The 20,651-nt window shown below is 56.5% G+C and overlaps 8 protein-coding genes and 1 non-coding gene across 9 annotated transcripts; 7 read left to right on the top strand and 2 right to left on the bottom strand.

Annotated features, from left to right (window-relative positions):
* Positions 1 to 220: 220 nt before the first annotated feature.
* On the top strand, positions 221 to 1,036 carry ColSpa_09104 (uncharacterized protein; the record flags this gene model as incomplete). The annotated part of the gene is made up of 1 exon (XM_049275316.1): positions 221 to 1,036. One exon carries the CDS (start codon positions 221 to 223, stop codon positions 1,034 to 1,036), a length of 816 nt encoding a protein of 271 aa, XP_049131273.1.
* Positions 1,037 to 1,721: 685 nt separating this feature from the next.
* ColSpa_09103 (disulfide-bond oxidoreductase YfcG) lies at positions 1,722 to 2,701 on the top strand (the record flags this gene model as incomplete). Its single annotated transcript, XM_049275315.1, has 5 exons — positions 1,722 to 1,859; positions 1,915 to 2,103; positions 2,157 to 2,194; positions 2,247 to 2,266; positions 2,319 to 2,701. 5 exons carry the CDS (start codon positions 1,722 to 1,724, stop codon positions 2,699 to 2,701), a joined length of 768 nt encoding a protein of 255 aa, XP_049131272.1.
* Positions 2,702 to 2,937: 236 nt separating this feature from the next.
* Positions 2,938 to 3,032, top strand: ColSpa_tRNA_244. The gene is made up of 2 exons: positions 2,938 to 2,975; positions 2,997 to 3,032. It is a non-coding gene; the product is annotated as a tRNA-Ile (tRNA).
* Positions 3,033 to 3,422: 390 nt separating this feature from the next.
* Positions 3,423 to 5,562, top strand: ColSpa_09102 (branchpoint-bridging protein; the record flags this gene model as incomplete). Its single annotated transcript, XM_049275314.1, has 6 exons — positions 3,423 to 3,576; positions 3,634 to 3,844; positions 3,908 to 4,125; positions 4,317 to 4,540; positions 4,603 to 4,923; positions 4,978 to 5,562. 6 exons carry the CDS (start codon positions 3,423 to 3,425, stop codon positions 5,560 to 5,562), a joined length of 1,713 nt encoding a protein of 570 aa, XP_049131271.1.
* A 5,168-nt stretch (positions 5,563 to 10,730) lies between these two features.
* Positions 10,731 to 11,288, bottom strand: ColSpa_09101 (uncharacterized protein; the record flags this gene model as incomplete). The annotated part of the gene is made up of 1 exon (XM_049275313.1): positions 10,731 to 11,288. The coding sequence occupies one exon, from the start codon at positions 11,286 to 11,288 to the stop codon at positions 10,731 to 10,733; it is 558 nt and encodes a 185-aa protein (XP_049131270.1).
* A 704-nt stretch (positions 11,289 to 11,992) lies between these two features.
* ColSpa_09100 (transcription initiation factor TFIID subunit 6) lies at positions 11,993 to 14,872 on the top strand (the record flags this gene model as incomplete). The annotated part of the gene is made up of 4 exons (XM_049275312.1): positions 11,993 to 12,244; positions 12,659 to 12,844; positions 12,895 to 13,700; positions 13,747 to 14,872. The coding sequence occupies 4 exons, from the start codon at positions 11,993 to 11,995 to the stop codon at positions 14,870 to 14,872; spliced, it is 2,370 nt and encodes a 789-aa protein (XP_049131269.1).
* A 720-nt stretch (positions 14,873 to 15,592) lies between these two features.
* Positions 15,593 to 17,482, top strand: ColSpa_09099 (vacuolar protein sorting/targeting protein 10; the record flags this gene model as incomplete). Its single annotated transcript, XM_049275311.1, has 4 exons — positions 15,593 to 16,183; positions 16,204 to 16,626; positions 16,674 to 17,276; positions 17,327 to 17,482. The coding sequence occupies 4 exons, from the start codon at positions 15,593 to 15,595 to the stop codon at positions 17,480 to 17,482; spliced, it is 1,773 nt and encodes a 590-aa protein (XP_049131268.1).
* A 353-nt stretch (positions 17,483 to 17,835) lies between these two features.
* ColSpa_09098 (54S ribosomal protein L36, mitochondrial) lies at positions 17,836 to 18,480 on the bottom strand (the record flags this gene model as incomplete). Its single annotated transcript, XM_049275310.1, has 1 exon — positions 17,836 to 18,480. The coding sequence occupies one exon, from the start codon at positions 18,478 to 18,480 to the stop codon at positions 17,836 to 17,838; it is 645 nt and encodes a 214-aa protein (XP_049131267.1).
* A 559-nt stretch (positions 18,481 to 19,039) lies between these two features.
* On the top strand, positions 19,040 to 19,894 carry ColSpa_09097 (uncharacterized protein; the record flags this gene model as incomplete). The annotated part of the gene is made up of 2 exons (XM_049275309.1): positions 19,040 to 19,133; positions 19,188 to 19,894. 2 exons carry the CDS (start codon positions 19,040 to 19,042, stop codon positions 19,892 to 19,894), a joined length of 801 nt encoding a protein of 266 aa, XP_049131266.1.
* Between the last annotated feature and the right edge of the window lie 757 nt (positions 19,895 to 20,651).

The following is a 20,651-nucleotide window of genomic DNA, read 5'->3' as shown; positions in this document are numbered from 1 at the left end:
TACCTCTGTTTTCTTTTCTTCCATCTTTTCTTCCATCCAGAGTTCGCAACTGCAGTCGAGCCTTCCTGAACCCACCCTCCACTTCACATCATCGTTTATCGCTAGTCGTGCGTGGTCAGAGACATTTCTGCCACCCACCCCGTCCCTCAACCTTTCTCGTCGTCGTCGTCGTCCTCCTCCCTCATCAACGTCCCGCTTGTATTCATCAACAGCGGCAAGGATGGCAGGACAAAACCAGCAGGCCATGATCGACGACAAGGAAGTTGAGCGACTGATTCAGGAGCTCCGGCGCTATCACCCAGCCCGTTACACAGGGGTGCTGCACCAACAACACGAACAACACCGGCGGCAGCAGCAGCAGCAACTGCAACAACTGATAGAGCCGTCGGCAACGCTGGAGCCTTCTCTGGCTTCGGTACCAGACCCTGTGGCACCAGCGGACCCCAATATGCTCTGGGGGGAGGTACCGCTGGCTGCTACTCGGCCGATGCCTTCCAGCGACTTTTCCGCGTTCCTTGCCGCCGAGCAAGCCCTCCAGGCGGATCGCCGTGCTCAGTTGGTCGACAGGCACGACAGGCCTGCCTTCCATAACCGTCGGCAGGCACCTTCGGGCTTGGCCGTGTGGCACTGGGCCAAGTCACGGCTGCAACAACAACAGCAGCAGCAGCAGCAACAGCAACAACTACAACAACGGCAGCGGCAGCGGCAGCAGCAGCAGCAGCAGCAGCAGAGTCTCCACTTGGCCCAACTCGACAACGTCTCAGTCGATCAACAAGGCCACTGCGGTCTGGGGGTCAATGATCAGTATGCTGTGCCTCAAGGTCCGCTGGAGAATGGGGGCGAAGAGTTTGATTGGGATTTATTTCTCCAAGAACCGGAGGGCGAAATGGAGTCTATGAATGTCTTAATCGACGAACCGAATTATTCCAAAGGGCAGGGTCAGAACAACCAGATGGGCCCGACCCGAGGAGCGGATCCATCGGAGAATTTCGACCCCAACAGTCACAATCCTACGTCGGAGAGAGCGCAGAAGTGAAGCGGACTGTATCCGGAGCACGCCGGAGCTTGGCTGTATACGGCGCTCGGCCGGCGGCTTGAATATTGTTGCAGCATTCCGCGCATCTCACATATCCTGCTGAGCCCTGTCAATGGCCGATAGGATGCCGTGCCCCGTGAGGGTATCTAGCTACGACAAGGATGGGGTTCAAACTTGGGTGTTGATTGGAGGGCGCCATTAGAATGTCATGTTTGATGCGAAGTTTCCCTGCTTACTCATGCTCGAAAGACGTCGAAGAGATGCACGGGGCGGGGCTCCGGCCGCCGAAGAGGTGACGACATTTTCGCTGCAGGTAGAATTCCAGTTTCGATTTCTAAGCAAAACTCACGTGCCCTGTTCGTCGAGACCCAAAGCTCGTGCAATAGAGGGGTCACACTGACGGAAGCAATCACAGCTAGATGCAGCTTCCACGGGCCCCCAGGCGGGGTCTTCTCCCCTTCCGTATTATTAAGAGAATGCCTGTCTAAACAGATGCTGCGGCAATGAAGAGGGGTCGGTGTTATGGGGCAAGCAGCTCTAAGCTCAAGCTGTCGGATTAGTATTTAGAGAGAAGCTCCAGTCTCCGTTTCCTTTTAGTTATCCTAGCCTATGACAAAAAACTCCGATACTACATACCATCTTGATGACCTCTCGCCTCGGACAGTTAAATAAACAGATATTCAACATGGCTGCCAAGACCAAGACCGATATCCACCTGTACACTACCGGTACCCCCAACGGTATCAAGGTGTCCATCCTCCTGGAGGAGCTCGGCCTGGACTACCAGGTCACCACCATTGAAATTTCTAAGAACACCCAGAAGGTCGGTTGTACAAGCAGACTAACTTGAGCCTACATGCTGATGCACGATCCCACAGGAGCCCTGGTTCCTTGAGATCAACCCCAATGGACGTATTCCGGCCTTGACCGACACCTTCGAGGATGGCAAGCCGATCCGTCTGTTCGAGTCCGGCAGCATCATGCAGTACCTCGTCGAACGCTACGATAAGGATCACAAGGTCTCTTACCCCTATGGCTCGCGAGAGTACTGGGAGGTGAACAACTGGGTATGACTGACTAATACGCATTGAGCAATTCGTGACGCTGATGAGAATTGCAGCTGCACTGGCAGATGGGTGGTCTGGGTCCCATGCAGGGGTGAGCATCCCACCAACTGAGACGATTATGCATAATATTAACCAATTTGTAGGCAAGCCAACCACTTCAAGCGTAAGACCACCGCTCGTCAAATTCACTGACCATGGGATACTGACATCCGCAGGCTACGCCCCGGAGAAGATTCAGTATGGCATCGACCGCTACACCAACGAGACGCGCCGCCTGTACCGCACCATGGACACGCAGATCAAGGCCAACCCCCATGGATACCTCGTCGGCGACCGCGTGACCATCGCCGACATTGCCAGTTGGGGTTGGGTCGCCGCCAGCAAGTGGGCAGGCATCGACCTGGAAGAGTTCCCCGCGCTCAAGGCGTGGCTGTGGAAGCTTGTTGAGCGGCCCGGTTTCGAGCAGGGCCGTCACATTCCTTCTCCCCACAAGGCGCTGGAGCATTTCAGCAAGACCGACGAGGAGCTGGATGAGCAGGCCAAGGCAGCTTCCGCATGGATTATTAAGGGCATGCAGGAGGATGCGGCAAAGAAATGAGGAAATAGCGATGAGACTTTGTAATTATCAGGATGCTGAGCAAAGGGCCATCACAAGTCAATGAACAAAGTCAAATTGATCGAGACTCGGGCATGTCAGTGAACTAGGAGATTTTTCAATAAAAATAGCAACTTGAGAAGTTCAGCAAATATAAATCAAATCACAATCGCACAACGTAATGGAGATTCATTATTTTGATGTAAAGTAAAGATTTCAACATCCAATGAGACGTTCTAGGTCGGTTAGCTCAGTTGGTTAGAGCGTGGTACTAATATTTCAACCGAAATGTTGTGTAATGCCAAGGCCGGGAGTTCAAGCCTCCCACTGATCACACTTTTTGCCGATTGTATTCAAAGACCTTCTGAGTCATTCGAGTTACTTGTCGACTTTTTTTTCTTTCTAATTTGCCTCGCAGCCCTTCTCACCGAGGTAAAAAAAGCCAGGCTGGCTGGCCGTGCTGACTTCGGATTCATGTCACGTGCTGGCCACTGGTCCCTTGGAACCCACCAGCTGGTGGCAATCGGCGCCAAAAAGCTTGGGCCAATGTGATTCTTCCATGAGGCCAGGCTGATGCGCTGTGTTCAGTTCAGTACCTCCGCAGCTTTGAACTTGCCGGTCCCATATAAAAGTTCCCTTTCCTCCTTCATCGCAAACCCACAATCGCCATCACACCACATCCTCTTCCTGCCGACATTTTGATAGCCATCGCGCAGCAATCAACATGTCGTGGAGAAACCAGGGAATCACGGGTTCCAACAACATCCCGTTGGGAAAGCGCCGTTTTGGCGGCGAGGATGAGGAGTACCCCGAAGCTTCTCCCCCAAGCAATGGCAACGGCAATGGCGAGTTGAAGCGCGGTCGTAGCCCCGAGCCTCGTAAGTCTAATCATCTCTCCCCTGACCGGTTCATGTGATACTCATTGCCTAATCAAGGTACCGATGCCGATGGCCCTCGTCGCAGAAAGAAGCGAAACCGTTGGGGCGACGCGTCGGAGAACAAGGCTGCGGGATTGATGGGCTTGACGACCGCCATCACGGCCAACATGACCGGCGAGCAGTTGGAGGCCTACACCCTCCATCTCCGCATCACAGAAATCAGCCAGAAGCTCCGTATTGACGACGTCGTCCCCGCGGATGGAGACAGGTACGTTTACTCTCCTGCGCAGTTTCGCGCAATGCCTTTATTGATGATCCCCTCTTCCTCCAGATCCCCCTCTCCTCCTCCGCAGTACGACAACCATGGTCGTCGAATCAACACTCGCGAATACCGCTACCGCAAGCGCCTCGAAGACGAGCGCCACAAGCTCATCGAAAAGGCCATGAAGACCATCCCTAACTACCACCCGCCACAGGACTACCGCAGGCCCACCAAGACCCAGGAGAAGGTCTACGTGCCTGTTAACGATTATCCAGAGATTAACTTCAGTATGATTGCTAACCCTCTAACCCTCCTAACCAAAATTCTTGTTTCCCTTGTTCCCCTGCCTGGACTCTGGCCAAGCTTGTCATGCATCCTCCAGGTGTCTTGTCAGACCTGGCCTTGTTTGGAGATTGGGACCGTCATACTTGCTTCACCCTCTTGATACATATACTAACGCTTAGCTCTCCTCGTAAAGTCGGCTTGCTTATCGGACCTCGTGGCAACACTCTGAAGAAGATGGAGGGAGAATCCGGTGCCAAGATCGCCATTCGTGGCAAGGGCTCCGTCAAGGAGGGAAAGGGGCGGTCGGACGCAGCTCACGCCAGCAACCAGGAGGAAGACCTTCACTGCCTCATCATGGCGGAGACGGAAGAGAAGGTCAACAAGGCCAAGAAGCTCATCCACAATATCATTGAGACGGTACGTGTCCTTCCTCATCTCCCGGCGTTTGCATCGACGGTGGCTAACTTAGTATTTATCAGGCTGCTTCCATCCCCGAAGGCCAGAACGAGCTCAAGCGCAACCAGCTCCGTGAACTTGCTGCTCTCAACGGTACTCTCCGTGATGACGAGAACCAGGCCTGTCAGAACTGTGGTCAGATTGGCCATCGCAAGTACGACTGTCCCGAGCGACAAAACTACACTGCCAGCATCATCTGCCGTGTCTGTGGCAACGCTGGACATATGGCCAGGGATTGTCCCGACCGACAGAAGGGTGCCAGCTGGCGCAACGACGGTGCCGGCAGTGGCAGAGGTCCCGCTGGCCGCCTTGGAAGCGGAGACGCCGTCGACCGCGAGTACGAGGTATGTTTCTTTGCCATGCTCTTCACCCCGAACACAACGCTAACCCAGTCACAGCAACTTATGCAAGAACTCGGTGGTGGTTCTTCCAGTGGCGCTGCCCCCGCACGCATCGAAGCCGGTCCTGGTTCCTACAACAACGGTCCCGGCGGTAGCAGCGGTGGTGACGCGAAGCCCTGGCAGCGTGGCCCTACTGGTGGTCCGGCCCCCTGGCGCAGTCGTAACAACGACTCGCGCGATGACCGTGACCGCGATGGTGGCGGCGGCGGTGGTGGTGCCGCGCCCTGGGCTCGCGACCGCAACCGCCGTGATGACCACGCTGGTGGTGACAGCTACTATGGTGGTGGCGGCGGTGGCCAAGGCTATGGTGGCCAGGCAGCTGCTCCCGCCGCTCCGGGTGCCGCTCCTTGGCATCAACCTCCCGGAACCCAGAACGGCTACGCTGCCTACGGTGGCTACCCCGGATACGGTGCTCCCCCGGCATGGCCGCACCTCCCCCAAGCATGCCCCCTCCTCCGCCCGGTGGTCCTGGTCTCGGAGCTCCTCCGGGCCTGGCTGGTGGTATTAACGCACTCATCCAGCAATACGCCGGCGGCGCCCCCCGCCGCCTCCCTCGGACAACGCGCCTCCTCCTCCTCCTAGCGACCAGCCTCCTCCGCCTCCCCCTGGTGCCTGATCTGGATTCTAAGACTTAGGCGGAAGGTCGTAAGACTAACATGGCCTTTGAACGCATGCTTGCGTTCGAGTATGTTGACCACTAACGATCAACTAACAACCAAGGATTCATTTCATGATTTCCAGGGTTGGACAAGTGTTCGTACCTACGAAACAGCTTGTGCATTGCAGAACTGCTTGCAGGGCAGACAAGGGCGGCCTGGGTGTCGTTTAACTCGAAAGCAGGGACCAGAAACAACAGAAAACGCAAACAAATTGTACGATAGACGGGGAATCTAGTGGTCACTAATCCATAGGCTTTCTTTGTGCATAACACGTAGCAAGAAGTTCATCCTATTTCATGAAATCGGCGTGTCCCACGTGAAGTTAACCTGTGACACTTTGGAGCTCAAAGCGCTGTCTCGGAGTCGGATCCGAGTGCACAAGGGGCAAATGTGCGTCATGATTGGCTGCCTCCTAAGAGAACGTTGAGTGGCTGTACTGTAGCTATCAGGTAGGTACGATAAACATTTGCGAGCCTCGGTTTGTATCATTTTAAGTTGCACCGGATCTATGATCAAACTTCGACCAGTGGTGAAGCCAGTCGCAAGTTCCCGGGTCGAGGCTGCATGAGTTCCCCACATCGATGACATTCGTCGTGCAGGCAGTGTGGTGGGCATGTGGGCGACGTACAGGCCGCCGTTGGCGCTCTACTGCAGTAGAACTAGAGGAGCTTGGGCCACTTCTTGCGCAATGGTGGTCGCAACCGGCGCAGCTGTGCATCATCCTACCTAGGCCGGGAGGGAAAGCGACGGCATTGATTCTGTTCTCATCCTGGCATGACGCCTTCCTCCATCCCGAAGACGGTTTCCACCTCCAGCCTCCTTCATCCCACCTCCTTTCTGTTGGCCGTCACCTCTCCCCAAATACTCCCACGAGTCGTTCGTTCCTCCCGCAACCCGGCTATCGTTATCCTCTGCCGTAGTAGTCTTGAGCCATCCCCGGCCAAAGCTTGTATCACTAGTCGCAATCATTGCCTTTATCTATTGAGCTTCCGAGGGTCCCCCGGTCCACCCTCTCTGCACACCCTTCCGCCGAGCTGAACCCCGGCGATCTCCGCCACCACCCATCGACGAAGCACTGAGACTCGGAGCTGTTTTTGCAATCTCCCCCAGTGTCCAATCGACCTCGGATTCGGAATCCTTGAACACCAAACCAACGCCGACAACCCAGCGACGACACACTCGTCCGCCACAGACTCACCCGAACGCCTACCACAGCACTCGGCCGCGATGGCTGTCAAGAACCCTTCGGGTTCACGACGGGCCCGGTCACCTTTTGGCTGATCGTTGTCTACGCAGCCTTCTTGATCCCCTCGTATGGATCCACGAGTCCGTGCCAGCTGTCCCTAGCCACAGCAAGAATCCCTACCCGGACCTCAACTTGACCGAGGCCTGGCATGACTTGACGCACATCACCAGGAAGTACCACCCTTACAACAGCCGCGCCAACGACGAAGTGGGTGCGTACCTCTTGAAGAGGATCGAGGAGATCTTGGTTCGCAACGAGGTCGAGTACACCAAGGAGAAGAATGCTGGCGGCGTCCTCTGGCCCCAGGACGTTTAGTGAGTGTTTGGCGTGCATGACAACTATGTGAAGGAAGATGCTGACCGAAGATTGTTGCAGTGATGCACCCGCACCCGCCCCTGCGAGAGGAGATATGCTCCGCCGCGCTTCAACGGGACCTGCGGTTACGATCTTTGACGACACCATTTCGAACACTACCTACCTTGGCACATCGGGTTCCTTTAGCCAAGCTGGCCCTTATGCTACTTACTTCGAGGGCACAAACAAACTTGTGTACATCCGCGGCACGCAAGATGAAGACGGCGAATGGTGGAGTGGCAAGCGCGATGCCCGAAAGATTGGCGAGGGTGGTGTTCTCGTAAATGCCCATTACGACTCGTAAGTCTGGTCAACCCTCGTAATTATTGAAGTACTAATCAATGGGCAGAGTTTCCACTGGTTATGGTGCGACTGATGATGGCATGGGCTGCGTAAGTATCCTGCAAATGCTGAATTACTACACCAGCCCTGGTAAACAACCCAAGCGCGGAATCGTACTGCTGCTCAACAATGGCGAGGAAGATGGCCTATATGGAGCTAGAGTCTACCACTACAGTCCTCTGTACCACTTCACCACTTCATTCGTGAACCTCGAGGGTGCCGGGGCCGGCGGACGCGCCATCTTGTTCCGAACGACCGACCTGGAGGTCACCAAGGGTTACGAAAACGCACCCCACCCCTTCGGCTCCGTCGTAGCCGCAGACGGATTCAAACTCGGTGCGATCAGGAGCGAAACAGACTATAAGGTGTGGACTGAATCTTATGGCCAGCGTGGCCTCGATATTGCATTCTATCGCCCCCGAGCACGATACCACACGAACCAGGACGACACCCGCCACGCGTCGCAAGAGAGCTTGTGGCATTTGTTGTCCAATAGTTTAGCCGCTGTCGACAACCTCCAACGCACCACTGGCTTGAGCGGTAAGCGAAACGACGGAGATAAGAAGAAGGTGGCGAGCGGCTCTGGCACAGACGGCGTATGGTTCGATATGTTTGGAACCGGTTTCGCGATCCTGGAGCTCCGAGGCCTGTTTGCCTGGACATTGACTTTGCTCATCGTGTCTCCTCTGGCCTTAGCTCTGGTCACCTACATCCTCTCCAGAACAGACAAGTATTATTTCTTCTCGAGGAAGGTCAAAGCCGAGGAGGACGAGGAACCCGTGTCTCTCGGAGGTTGGAAGGGCTTTTCCCGGTTTCCCCTGGCTTTGATCTTTTCGGCCTCGATTACGGTTCTCTCTGCCCTTTTAGTCCGAAGGGTCAACCCTCACATCATCTACAGCAGCCCATACGCAATGTAAGTCATATCGTTTCTTCGTTTCACGTTCTGGCAATTTACTGATTTGCAACAATAGTTGGGCAATGACGCTATCTCTGTTCTTCCTTGTCTTTTGGACGATCTCAAAGGGCGCCAGCGCCATCAGACCGAGCGCTCTTCAGCGCGGGTACGCCCATATTTGGTTGTTCGTCCTCAGCTGGGCAATCCTTGTTGTGGTCACGACCGCTGCCGACAGGCTCAAGATAGCTTCGGGATACCCTTTCGCATTCTTCCATTCCGCCGTCTTCGTTTCGACACTCATCAGTCTCTGTGACCTTTTCGCTCTTCCCAGCAAGAAGGAATTTGCACAGCACGCCCACGACGACCAGCAAACCAGGGACAACATATCCGAGGTTCCCAACTCGGATGCACTGATCTCCCATCACACACACGAGGAAGACGATGCCGCAGAGGAACCGACAGAAACGACACCTCTTAGGAGTGGTGAGAACGGAAATGGCAACAACGGCACCATCCGGACGACATTTGCGACGACCTACAGACGCTCGCTTTCGGCCATCATGAGAACCCCTGACGAAGGGGAGACTAAAGAAACGGAGCCGCAGCCTTACGAGAAAGAACAACTGTGGTCAGCCAAGCTTCCGTCCTGGACCTGGTTCTTCCAATTGCTCCTGCTTGCCCCAATTACCATCATCGTCTTCCTCCAAATCGCCCTCTTCGTCGTCTCTGCGATCAACTCGGCCGCCGCTGATGGTAACGACCCACTGCTGGTGTACACGGCGATCGCTGCCTTTAGCATCATCGTTCTTCTGCCCGTCACGCCATTTATCTACAGAGCTAGTTTCTATCTCCCCCTGTTCTTGCTTCTGATCTTTTTCGTCAGTCTCATCTATAATCTCGTCGCCTTCCCCTTCTCCGCAGAAAACCGTCTGAAGGTTAGGTTCCAACAAACTCTTGACCTGGATCAGAAGACATCTGTAGTCTCATTCACCGGCCTGGAGAAGTACACCCGGAATTTGATCGCAGAACTTCCCTCTGGTGCAGGCCAACCAGTCAACTGCACACATGGAGCAGGGTTGACGTCTGAATGCCACTACAACGGTGCGGCTGTGATGCCCAAGCTGCCCCAATTCACCAGCACGCTTTCGACCAACTTGTCAAAGGACAAATACGCCAATCTCGTGACTGTTAACATCAGCCGCTCGAACTCGAGCAACAAGATCGAATTCTCCATCGATGCCACGGAGTCAAAGTCATGTACTTTGACCTTTGACACGCCGGTGTCTTTCAACGTCCACGGAAGCGCTGGAATAGACCCTATCTTCAGCACTCCCACCGAGCAAGGCGTTTTGAAGCTCACGCTTTGGCGTAGGGACGCGTCGATCCCTTGGATAGTTGACATTGAACCATCCCAAAGCAAGACCGTGTCATCCGACATTGCAGCCAAATCCAGTGGTTCCGTCGTCGAGACAATTCACGATGATCTTCGAGTCCGGAAGCCCGCTGACCTGAGTGGAACCATCGCTTGTCAATGGAGCGACGCCAATGTCCTGGGGACCATTCCTGCGTTCGATGAGGCTTTGCAGTTCTCCCCTGACTGGATCGCCGTCACGAAAGCGGCTGTCGGTCTTGTTGAGGCTGAGAAGAAGTTCCGGGGTTGAGTGAATTCCATGTCGTTGTTGATTCATCATCATAGTTTCGGCGTACACCAACAGATCATGAGACTTGTATGGGAGCCTGAGTCTAGGCAAGACAAGCACATGGGATGAGGTCAAATAATGGACGTCGAGTAGGGTGTTTCGGACTTTTTTATCGCAGCATTGTAGTTGTTCATTGGCCGGCGTTGTTGGTTCGGCGGCATGCTTTCTGCATCTCTGTTTAGTATGCGCATCATGAGGTACGGCATAATCACTGGTGGCTCGGCCGCCAACGGGGCCGAGAGCATGAGTAATAAGTATCAATTGAATATCATTCTATGCAGTAAACGGATTCCGTGTGTGCAAGTATGACCTTTTCTGCAGAGTCTTTGGTTGCATGAGTAATCTGGTTCATGGCCACTCAGCGTGAAACTCAAGGTGAGGTAAAGGGGTATCAGGTGTATCGTTCTGCCAGAAGTTAGTTTGTTGAACAGGAGCACCTCTTGCATAATACTTACTCGAATTTTTTTCTGCCATTATTCGTTGTGCTTTCATGGGGCAGCGCCCGCCAGCCCTATTCTTTGCGTTTTTCTCAGTGACTTTCGCGATGACAGGCCTCACTGCTGCATCCTGTCATCCTCTCTGCTGGCTTCTTGCTCTTGCGCGTGATACCTCTCGAGGAACTCCCTCATCTTGGCCCACAGCTCGGCCTCCATGTCGCGCTCGACCTTGTTGTTGCGACTGTTGAGCCAGCCGACGTCGAGGTTGCCAATGGTGCCGACGCCGTTAGGCTCGAGGGAGGGCCTGGCGACGATCTTTGCGTCCTCGTTCATGACGACCTGGCGGCCCCCGGCGTTCTTATCGCCGGGCCCGCCGCCGTCGCCTCGGAGCTTGATGATGCCGGCCTCCTCGAGGCCCATGATCTGGCGCTTCATGTGGACGTCGACGGTGTGCAGCGTGGAGAGGAGGGCGTCCATGGACGACTTGAAGGTCTGTTTCTGCTGCTCCGGGGTCACTTCCGGGGCCTGCTGGGCGCCGAGGGCCGACATTGCGGAGGAGGTGTGGTGCATTAGCTGGACTATGTTTGTGTCGATCTCGCAGAGCTGTTTGATGCGTTCTTCGAGGGTGAAGGGCTCGTTTGTGGTGGCGGAGCCGGTCATTGTTGCGTCGGCCATTGTGGTTGACGTGTTTGTGCCCTCGGTTCACAAAGAAGCGAGCAGTAATGCGGCTGCTGAGAGAATGGTCGTTTTGTAGGATGAGCACGAAAAGCCCAGCCTGGGTACAGGGTTTCGATGAGGGAGGTCTGAGTGATAAGAGTAAGGTCGAGTCGCATGAGTGAGTGAGCTTGGGCCGGGTGAGCTCGAAAAGGTACCTGATGTGAGGTACCGCGTCTTGGGGAAAGTGGATCTCGAACCGTGGACAGGTTGAAGCTTTCTCCCAATCACCGAGGCCAGAGAGAAAAGCGCTAGTCCCGAGCGGGATTAGCGGCTCTCTTTCTAGATATTTTCCGCCGCCAACCTTCGCTTTCCACCCTCTTTTGCAGCCTTGCAGGGGGACCATCGAGCCTCATTTCATCGGGCAGGACGCGACATCAACGAACTCTTCATCGATTTCATCATCACGCCCGACCCAACCCAACGAGAACTGAACGCGTCTTCACTCCGAGTAACTCACTCCCGCTCGTTCTATCAAGGTCCGACGTGGCTTGCCCCCAGTCATCGGCTCACCTCGACGACGGCGACTCACGTCTCATCCGACGGACTTACGATTATGGACCGTCAGTCATAAAGGCGCAACAGCACAATCAAACAAAAACAGCCGGAATCGAATCCGACCATCCCCTAGGTAAAACACTTCTCGAAGAAGGAACCTTGTAAAAATGTCGGGAAACCCGGGCCAGCCTGGTGCGAGCAACACCACCCCAGGCGCCCCTGGCGGCAGCGCAGGCGCGTCGGGATCCTTTTCACAGCAGCAACAACAGCCTGCGACGACGACACCCGGCGCCGGCGGCGCCGCTCCTACCCCCACTCCCGTGAGCCAGACGCCCATCCCGCCTCCGACGACTGCGACGCCGGCACCTGCGCCGGCACCGGCGACAGCGCCGATGTCGAACCAGAATCTCAACCAAATTGTAAGTGCTTGGTTTGTAGTTTGTGTTGCTTGTGTGGTCGTAGTGCGGAAGCCGCTTGCGGTTTGGTGATGTGCGATGGTGGTGGTGTTGGTGTATCTGGGATAAGAACACTCCCGGGATCTTGGTGGCAGATTGGAAGGGCAACTGTTCCAACAGTGAGCTTCGTCCTGAGTAGGAACGAACACTTCGAGTACCTTCCCAAGTGATGGAAGCTGTTAGGTTTCCTTCGTTTGAGTCTCTGCCTCCCGACCTTCACTGTTCACCACCATCTCTCTTCTTCTGCAAACCACTCGCCGTCTAGCACAACGATGATGACATACCAAGCTGGCTTAGCGGCGAGAGACCGGCAAAAGAAGAACAAATCAGTGCATATTTACTATTGGTTTTCGTGCGCAAATCACTGACTCTTTCTAGGTTACGGACTATTTGTTGAAGCGCGGTTACACGCGGACCGAGACTATCTTTCGGCAGGAGTCGTCTCATTTAGGCCCTGATGGTAGGCCTATCCATAACAAGGTGGACGACCTTGGCCCGCGAAAGTATCTGAAGGCTTTCAACTTGTTGCGCGAGTGGGTCGAAAACAACCTTGATATTTACAAGGTATGCACTTCTCGTACACGCTTTGCTGCGGTCTCGCTAACCTCACTTAGTTCGAGTTGAACAAGCTTCTCTGGCCCGTGTTCGTCTACTCCTGGTTGGAGTTGGTCACGCAGAACTACTCCGAGGACGCCAAGAGCCTCCTCAACAACCTCAAGCCGTACTTCGAGAATGTCCACTCTGACGATTTGAAGACTTTCTCCACGATCACTCTTGCCCTACACGCAAAGGAGAACCCTACCACCAAACTCTACCGGGAGAACAAATACCGCATTCCGCTTAACCAGCACATCACCGGCAACCTCTTCCACTTCCTTGAGCGCGAGCGGGACAATGGGGGTTCAGTCATTCTGTACATCCTTTCGACGTTCTGCCACTTGGACTCCACCGCCCGTGGACCCATTGAGCCATTCAGCTTCGAGGCCATTTACCGCCGTAGCCAAAATCTCGACATCGATGAGGTCGATCTGCAGGAAGGAATTCCTGGAGTCTTCACCGGCATCTCGAACAGAGACCTGCTGGACAAGACTGTGCCTCTCAAGCTGGGCCCCCTGCCCATGGAAGAGGATCTCCGCGACGATGTCAGAGCCGAGCTACAGGACGAAGACGCGCTGAACCCGCCGCCTGAGGGCCGATCCACTCTGGTTGAGGAATTCGATCGCAAGATCAAGCGCGAAGAGAGCGCAGACGGCCCTAACAGAGCCGAGCTCCCTCTCCCCCCGTCCCGCGCCCGAGATGTTGTCATGGAGATGCAGAAGGTTAGAGAAAATCGCGACCGTTTCAAGATCGAGGGACGCACCGGCGGTGTTGGCGTTGCCGTCAGCGCATGCATGTTCACATTCCACAACACCCTGGGAAGGTTAGTGCGGATTCCCTCCTTGCTCGACTCCAGCTAACAAGAGCAGTGTATCGTGCATGGACTTCTCCAAAGACCACGAAATGGTGGCCATTGGCACCACCGACTCTTACATTCGTGTGTGGCACCTCGAGGGCAAGCCTCTGAAGTCGAAGAGGGCGGACGAGAAGGACTTCAAGTTCAACAACCGCAAGTTGATCGGTCACTCAGCCCAGGTGTTCTCCGTCTCCTTCTCCGACGCCATTGCCAAGCTTGATCATGCGCCGTTTGGAGAAGAGGGCAAGGGCGAGAGCCCCATTGAGACCAGCTCTAAACTGCTATTGTCTTGCTCCGCCGATGGCACTGTTCGTATCTGGTCCTTGGATATCTGGGCTTGCGTCTGCGTGTACAAGGGCCACGATGGTCCCGTCATGAGAGCCGAGTGGGGGCCTCATGGTCACTACTTCCTGACCGGCGGCTGGGACAAGACGGCGCGTGTCTGGATGCAAGACCACGCGTCTGCGCAGCGCATCCTTGTCGGTCATGACTCCAGCATCTCGGCAGTCGCATGGCACCCTAACGGAACCTACGTATTCTCAGCTTCGGACGAGACAGACAAGTCAATTCGCATGTGGTCTGTAATCACTGGCCAGTGTGTCCGTGTCTTCACGGGCCATACCGACTACATTTCAGCTATCGAGTGTGCGCCAAACGGCAAGATCTTGGCCACTGCCGACAACAGCGGTAACATCTTCTTCTGGGACATACAGAAGGGCTCACGCATCAAGCGGTCGCGCGGCCACGGCAAGGGCGGTATCTGGTCTCTGAGCTTCAGCGTCGAATCCAACGTCCTGGTTTCCGGCGGCCAAGACGGCACCGTCCGTGTCTGGGACGTCGATCTCCCCGCGGAAGGCCACAAGGTTGTGCAACAGCAGCAGGGCGCGGCACCCACGCAGGAAGGAGGCGACACCATTGTCGCGGCTACAGGACAGACGGAGCGACCTAACGCAAGCGGCCAGGGAGCCACCGGCAGCGGCTCCAACGCACCCAGCGGTGGCAAGAAGAAGGGCAAGGAGGTGATGATTACACCCGATCAGATCAGCGCGTTCCCGACCAAGAAGACGCCCGTCATGAAGGTGCAGTTCACGCGCATGAACCTGATTGTGGCCGGTGGCTGCTACGATCCCGATCGCTAGCCGAAGACTTCTTGACTAGTGGAGAGGGAGGTATGGTGTTGGCGAGGAGAAATAGATTGCTTTAATCCACAGTTTGGCGTTGGGGTCGCGGCAGTCGACGAAACATGACTTTTGTAGGGTAATCCAGGCCCAGCAGCAACACCGCTTAGCTGCCGGCTTATGTAAATCATCAATGTAGTAGATACCTCGGGCAATTGCTTCAATCGCAAACAGTGTGAAGCAGCCATGGCGTCAATGTGTTTTGCCGATATGTCAACAGGGATCATGGTGAAGCTCCTTCGTTAATACGAGGATGGCGCTCGATGTCGTCGCTGAAGACTGGAAGCTGTAGAACAGTGACGTCGGGTAATTAGCAGGACTGCGAGCGAACATTGGCTTCTGGGGCCGGCAGCTACAGGGGCCTTGAGGGGCACGGAAGTCCCGTTTGGGGTCAAGTGGCTAAAGCTTCCACCAGGCGGCAGCGAATCACAGGGTACCCCATCACGGTGCGGAGCAGCTGTGTGCGCCTTCGCATTGAGACCGTCAGTCAGACACCAGGACCAGAACCGGCCGTGCTGCTGCTGGTGCTGCCTTACCTTCTTTGCCTTGCGTAACCTCCACCACGAAACCACATCCCGCCTGCCCTTTTGCCGCACTCGTGGTTAACCGCAGCTCTGCGTTCTACTCCTTCGAATCCGTTCCCACGAGCATCCCGATAATTGCGCATCAATTCACCCAAGGATGGATCCTCTCGAGGAGTCGCCATGGGGCGATTCGCAGCCCACATCCGAGCCCTCGTCGCAACCGCCCTCCCAGAATGAGCAGTCGACCTCGCAGACCTCGGCCAAGTCAGACGCACCCAGCACGGGCACGTCTGCCTCCCGTCCGTCACGCTCAGGACCTGTCCGCCGACTCGTCTCCGCCCAGCCCACCCGCCTCGAAGCTGTTGACGACCCCCTCGGTCCCCTGGGCCCTCTCGGCGCTCCCGCCGCCGGCGACAATGGCGCTGACGCCGGTCAGGATGCTCCGCCCGTCCCGCCGCAGAAGGAGCAGATGGTGATCCGCACGACGATGCCGCCCCAGCAGGGCCGCCGCTCCGGCCCGGTCGACCCGCACAACATCGACGACGACGAGGTCGACTACGACCGTCCCCCGGGCCCGAGGCAGCCGCCGCCCGTCCAGGCTGCGCATCCTAGCCCCGTGCGGACGCATACCCAGCCCAGCGTGAGCGTCGAGCAGGCTAGCAAACCGAGCTTCCAGATCACCGTGGGAGACCCGCACAAGGTCGGCGACCTGACCAGCTCGCACATTGTCTACTCTGTGCGGACCAAGGTAGGCTATATTCTATGAAGAGTATTGAGGCGGCCGAGCTCGCGCTAATGATGTCCCGACAGACCTCCTCCAAGGCCTACAAGCAGCCCGAGTTCGAGGTGAAGCGCAGATACCGCGACTTCCTCTGGCTGTATAACACGCTGCACGGCAACAACCCGGGTGTCGTTGTCCCCCCTCCACCAGAGAAGCAGGCCGTCGGCCGCTTTGAGAGTAACTTTGTCGAAGGGCGCCGGGCTGCCCTGGAGAAGATGCTGAACAAGACGGCCGCCCACCCTACCTTGCAGCACGACGCGGACCTGAAGCTCTTCCTCGAGAGTGAGTCCTTCAACGTCGACGTCAAGCACAAGGAACGGAGGGACCCGATTCCCGGCGAGAGCAAGGGTGTTCTCGGCAGTCTGGGTATTAGTGTTGGCAGCAGTAACAAGTTTGTCGAGCAGGACGACGTGAGTATTTGTGTTTTGTATAGGTGATTCGCTCTAACGAATTGCAGTGGTTTCATGATCGCAAGGTTTACCTCGATGCGCTCGAGAACCAGCTCAAGGCCCTGCTCAAGGCTATGGAGACCATGGTCGGCCAGCGTAAGATGATGGCCGAGGCTGCGGGCGACTTTTCGGCATCTCTCCACGCTCTGTCTACGGTCGAGCTTTCGCCCTCTCTGTCAGGGCCTCTCGATGCGCTCTCGGAGTTGCAGCTCACCATCCGTGACGTCTACGACCGCCAAGCCCAGCAGGATGTCTTGACCTTTGGCATCATTATTGAGGAGTACATCCGTCTCATCGGGTCAGTCAAACAGGCCTTCAGCCAAAGACAAAAGGCCTTCCACTCGTGGCACTCTGCTGAGTCTGAGCTTCAGAAGAAGAAGAGCTCTCAGGACAAGCTCTTGCGGCAAGGCAAGAGTCAGCAGGACCGGCTGAACCAGGTCAGCGCCGAGGTCGGCGACGCGGAGCGGAAGGTCCACCAGGCCAGGCTCCTGTTCGAGGACATGGGCCGCCTGATGAGGGCGGAGCTGGACCGCTTCGAGCGGGAGAAGGTGGAGGACTTCAAGAGCGGAGTTGAGACTTTCTTGGAGAGCGCGGTTGAGGCACAAAAAGAGGTATGTCTATTCTCACTCGTCCGCCAAACAGCACTAACACATAGCAACAGTTGATTGAGAAGTGGGAGACTTTCCTGATGCAGCTGGACGCCGAGGACGACGAGACCGTCTTCTACCGGCCACCCGTCATCCAGTCCTCGAACAAGCCGCCCGGCGACACGGCCATCGACCGTGCTCGCGCCACCATCAACGACGACTCTGACTAGAAGCCCGAGATCCGGCGCCCGAAGCTTCACTACATCATTCCCACGCGTCACAGCAGCGGCTTCTTCTTCGACCCGTCGGCCGAGAGTTGGGACCATTGAATGAAGTTGGAACAAGCGCATGTTTGAGCCTTTTCTTGGTTGTGGTTGTTGTTGTACATATATGACAGTAGAAGAATCCCTGGGGTATGGGGGCTCTCCCGTAATCCGCCTCCCTCCGACCACGCTTCTCTTCTCTCTAGCCCGGAAGCTGGCGCTCTGAAGAAAACAAAATCTCACAGGTTTTTTTTACACCATTGCGTCTATTCCCATCGTACAGGCTCCCTCCTCCGCTCTTGCTGTGATGTGTCGTTTTGTCATGCCTCTTGTTTATTTCTTTCCCTTCTTGCCCGCCGCTGCCGCCGCCTTCTTGGGGGTTCCTTGGCCGCCTGCTGGGGCTGCATCGCCGCGTATCCGCTGATCAAGTCGCCCATGTCGAAGATATCGTCTTCCTCGGTAGGCTTGGCGGGAGCCTTCTTCTCGGCGGCAGCGGCCGCCGCGGCAGCCCCATCCTTTCCGCCAGCAGCCGCAGTCGCAGCCGCGGCAGCGATCTCCTCCTCGGTAGGCTCCGCGGCCAGGTCGAAGCCGCGACCGAAACGCTCACGGAAGGCGGCGAGCTTACCGGCCTCGTCGACCTCGACGTTCTTGAGCGACTTGTCGGACGGCTGCCAGAGGGCGTGGTTCCGGGAGTCCTTTGCGGAGCGGACGAGGGGGGCCGGCGAGGTGGAGCGGACGGTGTAGGTGCTGCCGTCGGAGAGCTGGACGAGCTGGGTGAAGGTGTAGGGACGGCGCGGGCGGGGGACAAAGGTCGCGGCGCGGGTCTGGGTGAGGGATGTCCTTTGCACCGGGGTCGAGGCGTTGTAGGGTAAAGGCGAAGAGGACGAGGTGATTGAGAGTGACGTTCTGGGCCGGTGGCAGAGGAGGCTCGTCGGCCGCGGGAGGTGGGTTGGGAGCTTGCCCATTTTTTCGGTTCGTTTCGTTTCGTTGATTCGTCTCCCAAGGGGGGGGAAAGGACTTCGATTGCCCGGGCGGAAAGAGACGGAAGCGGGTTGACGCGCGAATTGGGCGGTCGAGAGCGCGCGGCGGGAGCTGGGTGAGGCGAAGAGTTCGGCGTGGGAGGAGAATTGAAGCGTTTTTGGTGATGCACACACGCACACGTCTGGCCGTTGTTCTTGCCGACTCCTTGCGCGAGCGACCAAAATTTCGGTTCGTCGGCGCCGGGGAGTTCCGTGCACGGTCAAGGTCTGGTCAGGTCAGCTCGGCGGCCCAGGGTCGTGGCTTATCGATAAGGTGATTTTTCTGGGATTTTTGACAGAGGTGGATTTACATCACCGGAGCTGGAGCTATTGCAAGGGGGGTTCTTAGGTCATGAAATCACGGCTAAGAGAGCAATTATCACGCACCGGTCTTACAGGCGACTTGATTCTTTCCGCCGATTCGCTACGAAACGTATTCTCCTGTTCTATCCGGGATCGTTCACTTCCCAGAGCCGTAAAAGCGGGAAATGGTACGGCGCATGCGATGAGCGGAGCTCGTGTGCTTGCGACGGCGGTGCGCCGGGCGGGCCGGGCGAGGACCGGAGTAGAGGGCGCACGGAGGGCCCTGGTCGGAGGCTGTAAGTCGCTCCCACTCTCTTTCGAAGTCGGCGGCAGCTACTGATGCATCACAGCACATGTTCAAGCCCTACAGAGTTCGCAATGGCCCGTCGGCCGTAACCCTCCTTCAACCTCCGAGTCCCGCCGAGCGATTCACACAACCTCGCCGACACAACGATCCCCGACATGGCGCACCGAGCCCTCTCAGCCGCCGGCGTCGACGCACAACCCGAAAGACGAGCTCCCGGAACAGCTCCGTGGGGTGATGCGCAGGCTGGCGCACTCCGTGGTGGTCTGCACGGCGACGGACCGCAAGGGCCAGCCGCGGGGTATGACCATGTCGAGCTTCGTGTCGCTGAGCATGGAGCCCGTGCCGCTGGTGACGTTCAACGTGCGGACTCCCAGCCGGACGTTACAAGCGATACAAGACGAGGGCGGACTGTTCAATGTTCACGTCCTGGCGGAGGGCGCAGAGGGCGCGCGGGTCGCGGAGTGGTTTACAAGGGGAAACGCCGCGGGCGAGGGGCTTTTTAGGGAGCTACCAGACGGCGTCGAGGTTTGCGAGGAGGACGGAGAGGCGCCTGTATTGGAGGGCAAGGGGGTTCTGTATGTGTTGAAGTGTAAGGTTCTCGGGGAGGGGATGGTGAGGGTGAGGGACCACGTTGTCATCGTGGGAGAAGTCGAAGGGGTGCTCAGGGGCGAGGGAGAGGGTTTTGGGCTTGTTTACGCGGATCGACGGTACAGGACCTTGGGAGAGGTCCTGGTCAAGGGCGAGGAGTGAGGCGAAAGGTCGAGTGGGACAAGGGGTGTATTATGCTCGGGGAGAAGACGGGAATCCGAATGGCATTGTGTATTAGACCGTGTACAAAAGACGATAGAGTGTATACTATGTGAAACTCCGCCCATTCAAGAACGGTCGAGGCCCGTTCTGCTATCGGGATCCGGGAGCTCTGTTGACGGTCCGTGGACTAGCCCAAGGGCCGCAACGACGTCGGGTTCGCCCTTTTCCGATTCGAACACCAGGCACATCAAGGCCAAGAAGCGAGGCAGCCACTCGGAGTCTACGGCGATGAAGCAAATCGTCCTCGGCCAAGTCCGCAAATCTGATATCGTGACATGCTCGCGCCGTCTACAATGGCGTTTTTTTTTTTGGGTGTCAGAGACCCCGCGATATCACATTGCACTGCCCCACCAATCTGTGCTTGCTGCAGCTTACACCGGGCTAGTGGGCAGGACTGCGTTGTCAAAGCCTCGGGCCAGTTACGAGCGGCACTTTTGCGGAAAGAGTGTGGTAGTTGCACGGGGGATTCGGGGTCCGTAAGGCTGCGCTTGTGAGTGGCTTGGCGGGTTGCTGCCAAGTCTAGCACAGCACGCCAGTTAGGAGGTCCCGGTTGCCTCTTATTTTGAGGACCGGTACCAAACGGGATTGCTGTGTTTTGTCGTCGACGAAGCAATTTGGCCCCATAAGAAGGGAAGTAACAACTTGAACCATTGCATGCGTGACGGGATGACCGAGCAGCTCAGATGTTATGGGATTC

This window comes from Colletotrichum spaethianum (assembly GCF_022836535.1).
Source record: "Colletotrichum spaethianum MAFF 239500 DNA, contig26, whole genome shotgun sequence".
Classification (NCBI taxonomy): Eukaryota; Fungi; Ascomycota; class Sordariomycetes; order Glomerellales; family Glomerellaceae; genus Colletotrichum; species Colletotrichum spaethianum.
The sequence above is the reverse complement of the archived record's forward strand: the minus strand, read 5'-3'. Positions and strand labels throughout refer to the sequence as shown.